The 8,432-nt window shown below is 59.4% G+C and overlaps 1 protein-coding gene across 1 annotated transcript; it reads left to right on the top strand.

Moving 5' to 3' along the window:
* Positions 1 to 313: 313 nt before the first annotated feature.
* GPR142 (G protein-coupled receptor 142) lies at positions 314 to 5,558 on the top strand. The gene is made up of 2 exons (XM_032797250.2): positions 314 to 455; positions 3,916 to 5,558. The coding sequence occupies exons 1-2, from the start codon at positions 314 to 316 to the stop codon at positions 4,779 to 4,781; spliced, it is 1,008 nt and encodes a 335-aa protein (XP_032653141.1). The 3' UTR covers positions 4,782 to 5,558.
* Positions 5,559 to 8,432: the final 2,874 nt, after the last annotated feature.

An 8,432-nucleotide genomic window follows, 5' to 3' on the forward strand; every position in this document is an offset into this window, starting at 1 on the left:
AGCATCACTGGCAGTGGCTAGCTTGGGAAATGTCCACTTTGTAATAAGCTGTGTGCAGCTAATGAATTGTGCATTTGGCGCCTACACATGGGTGCTCACACGTGCTCGTATAACTCCTCTACTCCAGTCCTGAGACATCAGGTGTGCTTGGCCGTGTGAGGTGCATGGCTGGGGCCTGGCCCATGCCCCACACTGGCATTGGCCTGGAGCAGGGTTTGAGCCCAGCGCGCTGGCACTTAGCAGAGGCAGTTGGGAAGCCTGCAGCCTGTTCTGATGCCCTTGACTTTCTCCCACCAGCTGCCGATGGTGAAGGATGATGCTCCTGCTGCCCAACAGCACAGACGGGGCCCGGGTGAGCGATGCCGAGCCGCTGGAGTGGGTGGAGTGGTCGCCCTGCGTGGAGGGGATCATCCCTGTAATTTACTACAGCGTCCTGCTGGGCCTGGGGCTGCCAGGTAAGGCTGGGACAGGGGAGGCAGGGTTCCCTTGCCCCACCGGGCCAGGTGCTGCTCCAGGGCCAGGGATTCAGGGCTGCCCAAGACACAGCCGCCACCTTACCCCCGGGGGAAGGACATGATTGGCTGTGGTGCGTTTCACCGGGAGGTTGTGTAACCCAGGAGATTCACAGAAAGGCCAGGCAGAGAGGGTACCTCCGCCCTGCTGATGGCACCAGTTACGCTGGGGGCCTTCCCTGGAGCTAGCTGGGCTGCATCCTGGGTGGCTTGGGCCCCCTGATCTCAGTGGGGGGTTGTGCCGCATCTAATGCTTCGTGCCGACCTTGTGCGTCTGGATCAGGCTGGGGCAGAGACGAGCGATGGGCCGGGGCAGTACAGGGGTCTGGGCAGCCCGAGCGAGGGATGCCCACAATCTGGAGCATGGAGGAGAGGAGGGTGCTGCGACTGAGGACGTGAGGCTGTCTGGGCTCCCCAGGGGCCCCTGCACCGAGGCTGATGGGTTGGCATTGAGAATTGTGCCTCATTTGGGGCATAGCCAGAGAGGATGCTGGGTGTGGGCATCACATCCTGCTCTCGCTCAGAGGGGCTGAACTTCTGTGAGAGGCACAAGGCCACAGGCCTGTACCCGAGGGCACAGGTGTACCTGGGACGGAGAGCAGACACAGGTGCCTTAGCTTGCCATTTTCATCCCTGCATTTGGCCTGTCCCAGCACCCTTCGGTGGCCAGCTGAGCCATGACTCCCCACTGCACCCGAAAGGCTAGTTCTGCCTGAGCGGGGTGGAAGCTCGGATGTTTTTGCAAACCAAGATGTCGGGTCAGGGCAATCGAAACCTGATCATTTGCAATATTTTGTTTCCTTTTCAACCTGTAGCATTTTTTAACCTTTTTTAAAGGACCAATTCTCTCCAATTTTCCAATACAAAAATGAAACTTGCTTTAGAAAATGTTGGAGAGGAGCCTTGGGACACCTCAGAGTCTTTATAAAAACATTCGCCTCCAGTGATGGTGGGACACACACACACACATACCCAGACAGCTCCGTTGTGATGAATAGACATTTTGCTAATGAAAAAAATGTTTCCTTGGAAAACTCTTGCCCAGCTCTCATGAGTGCGTCTAGGGCCTGGTGAGGGGAGTATTTCAGGGTAACATTGGGCCCCTTTCCCTGGCCCCATAGACCCACCCAGAGTGTGCAGAGCCAGGAGAGGCACAGGGCTGGTAGCTGAGGCTGCTCCTCATTTGTCTGTGCCTCCTCAGTGGTGAGCTGGGATCGCAAGGTCTGTGTGGTGATCACATCCTCAGGCCACCTCAGGGTCACTCGCAGCCTTGTAGGTTTCTGTTAGCACCTGCTGGGTGAATTCAGAGCTTGCTGGGTGGAGGAGCTGATGGGGCCAGGCAGAATGTTGGAAAGGCCCATGCTGCAAACTCCCCTCCGTCCTGCACCCGGAGCGCCAATGCCAGTCACTGATGGCATCCACAGCAGCTCCCTGGGCCTCCCCAGCACACCCGCACGTAAGCGTCGTCACAGGCACACGGGGGCTGCAGGCCTGGGCGCACGCCAGCCCCCGGGGAAGGAGGGAGCCCTGATGCTGTCAGGCAGGAGCCGGCTGTTCTGCTGACCCTTGCCTAGCACTCAGGAGAGCAGCGAGCACACACAGCGGGAGGCGGCTGGCATCTCCAGGGCAGCTTGGGAGGTTCTGGGTCAGAGTCAGTCTCTGGAACTGCCTATCACTGAGCCTCTGAGCAGAGATCAGCTTAACTGATCCCCAGAGGGGCAGGCGCAGGCAGCTCTCACCCCAGCTCCTAGGCAATACCTGGGGCTTGGGCTGACAGGAGGCCCCAAGAGCCCCCCAAAGAGCCACTCCAGGGCCTGTTAACACAGGGCCACCCCAGGCAGATCTCGGGAAGAGAGGGATCCAGGGCCCTAAATCTGCAGGGCTACATCCCAGCAAGCCAGTGGCTCCTCTCGACCTGCCGGGCTAGGGCCTGGAGTGTGAATTTAGATGGAATATTCAGGCCCAAAGAGTCGGTGTTAACATGACCCAGTCACTGTCCAGCATTAAACAGTGCCAGTCTGGGGGCTGGTACCCGGAACCCTGAGCCCATTTAGCACCATGGCAAACACACCATTCAACAGCCTTTTCGCCTGGTCGTAACGGTACAGAAAACCATTGAGAGCCTTTGGAATATAACGGGTTGAGTAAAGCCTTCAGGCTGACAGCAGCCCTTGTTCCCGTTCCCTTTCGCTGGAGAGAGGTTTTACAAAGCCCCCCTTGTCTGACTGGCTCTTAGACGGTGTTGAGACGGTGATAACGGTCTTTGGGGAAAGGGATAGCTTTAGTGGAGGGGGGCTGGAGCTGGCGCTGCTGTTAAAGTCCCATCTCATTTCCTAGAGGACAAAGCAAGACAAAGACCCACAAAAGGGGAGAGAGAAGAACAGCGATGAGAGAAAATGCAGCTTCAGTCTCTGCTGTTAACTCTCACTTGCATCCTCGCTGCTGGGAAACCCCAGGCCCAGCCCACGATCTGATCAGCCACCCTGAGACCTGACAAACTTGTACCAGCAACAGGCTGTTTAGGACCTTGCATTTCGCTGCCTTTCTGGTCACAGGCTCGCAGCACTGTTGCAAAATACACTGTCTGGCTGGCTAAGCCAGACATCTCAGGCAGAAGGAAAAAGGAGAGAGAGGGGAAGGGAAGAGATCAGATGGAAGGAACAGAACCAGGGGAGAGGGGGAGACGCGGGATAGCTCAAGGAGTGGGAGTTGTGGCCTGTGTGGACTAAGTCCGTCTGTCTGTCTCCCCTTTGCACCTTTGCACAGCAACGTTTGTTCTCCTAGGTTCTGGTGCCGTGAACCTTCACTCTCCGTGCACAGCTGAGCTTGCAATTACAGCAGGCTGCCAGGAGGGGGCACCGTGCGGGCGGCCCCCGAAGCTTGGCTAATTTCTGCCTGGCTTGCTTTGCCCAAAGGGCCGTCCAGCCTGGGTGAGCAGAGGCCCAGTTGCTGCGGCATCTGCATCTCTCAGGCTGACCCAGCAAATGCGCCCTGCTCCGTGGTATTTACAGCTGCCCAGCCCAGCCTCCATCCCCAGGTGCAGCTTGCCCCTGGCCCATTCCCAGCGCCTGGCACTTTGATTTCAACCCAAGACGCCCCCCATAGCAGTCCAGGGGCTGGCAGTCTCCCCGGCCCCAGCCTTGAATGTCGATATTGAGAGGAGAGGATGCTGGTTCCTCTCTCCAGCTCAGTGCTGGGTTGCCTTGCAAGCAGTAACTTCACAGGCAGCATCTCCCTGCAGATTCTGAGATGGGGTGGCAGATGCTCAGGTTACCCCATATGCTGCCTGGAGCCATGCTTTGCTATAGGAGCACACTCATCCCCAGATCCGGCCGAACTCAGACCTTCCCTCTGGGCTGGGCAAACGCCTTCAACTTCTCGCTGTGATTTGTCCCTGTTCCAGTTAACAGCCTGACGGCCATCGCCCTGTCCCGCCTGGCTGCCAGGACAAAGAAATCATCCTACTGGTACCTGCTAGCCCTGACCGCCTCCGACATCCTCACCCAGGTCATCATTGTCTTCATGGGCTTCATCCTGCAGATGGCCATCCTGGCCCGCGAGGTGCCCCATGCCTTCATCCACACCGTCAACGTGCTGCAGTTTGCAGCCAACCATGCCTCCATCTGGGTGACCGTGCTGCTGACGGCTGACCGCTATGTGGCGCTGTGCCACCCGCTGCGCTACCGCATGCTCTCCTACCCCGAGCGCACCCGGAAGATCATCGCCGCCGTCTTCGGCACGGCGCTGGCCACCGGGATCCCCTTCTACTGGTGGCTGGACATCTGGCACGACTCCCAACCACCCACCACCGTGGACAAGGTCCTCAAGTGGGTTCACTGCTTCACCATGTACTTCATCCCCTGCAGCATCTTCCTGGCCACGAACTCCGTCATCATCTGTAAGCTCAAGTGGGGGAAGCGGGTGGACGGGCATCGCCGGCGCGTGGGCAAGACCATTACCATGCTGATGGCCGTCACAGCCATCTTCACTGTGCTGTGGGCGCCCCGGACATTCGTTATCCTCTTCCACCTCTACGTGGGCTCCACCAACAAGGACCGGAGGTTGCACGTGGCGCTGAACCTGGCCAACATGATTGCCATGCTCAACACCACTGTCAACTTCTTCTTCTACTGCTTCGTCAGCAAGACCTTCCGCCGCACGGCTGGCGAGGTGATCCGCTCCTGCAGTCCCTTCTGCACACCCACGTACGGGGGCTTTCTGCACTCAGCTCTGAAACCGCTGGGGCTGCTGGAGAATGTGTCCCTTTAGGGCAACAGAGTCGGTGTGGTCCTGCTCTCGAAAGGTTCCCAGTCACGGGAATGTGCAGCTCAGCTACCCCATTCCCACGTGTCCCCGCGGATCCCGGCATCTGAGGGGCTTGGGCTGAGGGCGAGATGGAACGTGCAGCAGCCAGGGCAAGGTGGTGGGTTTCAGTGTACTGGCTGGATAGGAGGCAGCTGGCACTAGCTGGTATGGGCAAGATGCCAGCTGGTACAGTGGCCCCAACAGAGCAGGAATCCTCAGACCTGGTGGCCTGACTTGAGGCATCTGTGATTGCTGTGAACTCATGTTCTGACTGCGGAAGGGAACCAGGCCGGCCCGATCCTGAGCCCATGACACCGTACAGAGCAAATGCCAGGCCTAGTGCTCTAGGCTGCTCCACCCAGTGCCGCTCTCCCACGAGGACCATCTGGGCCCTCAGCAAGGGTCAGGTTGTGGGGAGGCCTGTTTTAATGCCTGGGCCCAGAGCAAGGAGACACAGTGGTGTCTGGGGATGCTGCAGAGGGTGCTAAGCCCTTAGCATCCCACCACGTATCCCAGGGACGTTTGATTGTCGGGTGGGGAAGCCGAGATGGTGTGGAACTAAAGGACATGCCCACAGTTACCTGGCAAGGCTGTGACCCAGACGGGAATGGAACCCAGGAACCTTGACCACTAGGTCAGACTGCTCGCCCGGCCATTTGAAGCTTCTGGCCCCCCGAGATGCCAGTTCAGTCAGGTCGGAGCATTTAATCTCTTGCTGCGTCAGTGTCCATCACTCCTGAAGCAAAGGGCTGTGCACGTGGTGCTCTGCCTGCGGGACGCTGGTGTTGCTGGATGTTCTGGGGTCCTGGGACCAGCTGAGCTACTGGGTTCCTGCGGCTGAAAATGTCTGTGATGCCACGTGAGCTCCACCCCGTATCAAAGCTTCCGCCGGGGAAGCTGGGTACTAGCACCAGCCACAGCAGCTGGGCACCAAGGGTGAGCCGGGAGCGCTGGGCACAGTTGGTGCTGGTGGGGCCGTGGCGAGGGCCCTGCCTCACACTGCCAGTGCAAGTCCAATAAACGTCCAGGTCATGATCAAAATTCTCGCTTTGGAGCTCATTTTTCCCAGAGCGAACCTGGCGCCATGTCCTGGGGGGCCTGGCCTCCCTCCCACTCCAGGCTGTATAGAACCAGCCCAAAGGGGTCTGCAATGCACAGGCTTGGCTCCATGACGCAGCCTCATCCGGCTGCCCCAGTGCCCACGAGGGACCCTATAATAAAGCACAGGCCCAAAGACCCTACAATAACATACCACCACATACAGCCCTGAGTGCCCCTACAGTAACCCACCAGGCACAGCCCTGGTGCTCACAAGTCACCCTGCGATAGGGGGACCAGACAGCAAGTGTGAAAAATCAGGACAGGGGGTGGGTGGTAATAGAAACCTATATAAGAAAAAGACCCAAAAATCGGACTGTCCCTATAAAATCGAGAAGTCTGGTCACCCTACCCTACGAGAACAAAATCCTCACTTCGAAGTTCCCCTTCAAGTGCTCTCCTATCCCATGGGGCCTGATACCAGTGATGGGGGGACAGTGAGGCATCGGCAGATCAGATGGGGGTAGAAGAGACTCATGGCTGGAACAGCCAGGGGGCTGCAGGTCAGGACTGAGGGGCGTCAGCAACGCAGTTTCAGGTTGGGGGGAACTAGGTTCCCCCAGAGTCTCCTTGGCCAGGGCCCAGCTTTCAGAGCTGCCTGCCCAGTACACTCTCCTGGCTCCTGGCAGAGCTGTTCCCCAGCCAGATCCCACAGACATTTCTGTTTCCTCCCTGCCCCCCAGAGCCCAGTGCCAGCAGGTGACCCCTCCTCTGCTCTGGGCTCCCCCTCTGCCATTTGCCTCAAGCCCCCTAGCCACCCTCCCAAAGCCTCTCCCAGCCCAACGCCCCCTCACTCCCCAGGACTTTTACACTAGCCCACTGCCAGCTGGGGAATCCAGGCCTGACTTTGCACACGTGGCTGCTCAGCCTGATCACACGGGCCTCGTCTAGGGGGCCGGGCGGGGGCTGAGGTCCCAGGCCAGAGGGGCTCCAGCTGGTCACCCCAGAGTCAGACACTAATGGAACGCGTGAAGGGCTGACCAAAGCTCGATTCATCTCCCGGCTGCCAGCAAAGGGCAGGGGACCCAGCAGCCCTGGCACAGCCAGATGAACCAGTTCTCCCAGCAAAGCGGGAGGTAGGGCAAGGCCTGACTGGCTCCTTGCAGGAATCCCCTCCTTCCCCCCACCCCTGCCTTGGAGCCGGGCCTGGATGAGTCATTTGTTCCTCCCTGTGTCACCCTCAGTGGCGCTCTGATCTCCCAGCCCAAACCCATCCCTTCCCCACCCCGCAGACCGGCCCTTTCATTGCCACCACTTGGGCATGGCAGATAAACAGCCACGCTCCACCCCAGAGGGTGCATGGCAGTGCTGGGCGCAGCACTCCCCTGGGCATAGTTTGGGATTGAACCATCAGGTGCCTTTATCATTCATTCCTCAGCGGGGCTTGGCAGCTGGGCCAATGGCCGGCAGGCTGGGGCAGGTTTCCTACGCTGAGTAACTGCCCCGTTGGCTTCCCTGGCACCTTCCAGAGGAGGCTCACCAAGCGCTTTCCACACGTGAATGAGTGGCGGGTACAAGCTGGCGACCCACTTGCCCCATGGTGAGTCTGGGGCAGAGGCAGGAGGGAGCCCAGGTGCCCTGGATCCACCTACAGGGCCTGATTTTCAGAAGAGCTCAGCATCCCGTGCACTGAGCTTGATGATCCAGCCCTGCCACCATAACTCCCCACCACTCACCTCCTGGAGGAGACGCCCTTGAGCCCAGCCCGGCCCTGCAGCCCTTACAAAGGGCCTTGTCTTTCCTGCCGGTTTGTCTCAGCAGGGAGGGCACTAGCAGCGGCTGGCTTGGCAGCCCCCACAGAAAGGCAGGAATCTGCTTTTTTATGGGAAAAGGGTGTTTTTCAAAGGCTCCTCACCCTGGGAAGAGGGAGGCCTGTAGCATTGCGGTGGGATGGAGGAGGAGCGGAGGGATGGGGTGTGTTACAGGGAGGGGGAAGGCAGGGGGGGAGCGGAGGGTGTATCTATATTTATCTGCACACCCAGCTGCAGCCCTCGCTGCCCCCCGCCCCCCAGCACTCTGCAACCAGCAGCTGCCGAGGTGAGGTGTGGACAGGAGGTGCCAGCACTCCTGCCGGCGTTTCATTAAGGCTTCAAGTGGCATGTGCCCCTCCAGCCCAGCCCTGGCACTGTGCCATCTCTGCGACTCCAGATGTCACCTTGGTGATGGGATGGCTGCGGGGAGTACTTGGCTGCCCGGCAAAGCTGAGCCAGCCTCTGCCAAGCTGCCAGCCATCGCCTCGTGAGCCCACGAGTACCACAGGGCCAGTGCTGCTTAGTCATTCCAGGCCCAAGCTGGGGCCCCCTGAATCCCAAATGGCCTGGGCTGGAGCTGCCCCTGCCTCTCTCCGCCTCCCAAAGCCAGGCTGGGCTCTGGCTTCGCTAGTGGCGATGGAGCCAGCCGAATTCCTGGGACAGGAGCGCACCACCGGCTGCTCCACCTGCACCGTGTGGAGCCTGATGTTGCCCTTTGAGACACCGTGGCCCAGTGGGTCAGGTGCTGGGCTGGGAGTTGAGAGAC

This window comes from Chelonoidis abingdonii, chromosome 13 (genome assembly GCF_003597395.2).
Source record: "Chelonoidis abingdonii isolate Lonesome George chromosome 13, CheloAbing_2.0, whole genome shotgun sequence".
Taxonomy (NCBI): domain Eukaryota; kingdom Metazoa; phylum Chordata; order Testudines; family Testudinidae; genus Chelonoidis; species Chelonoidis abingdonii.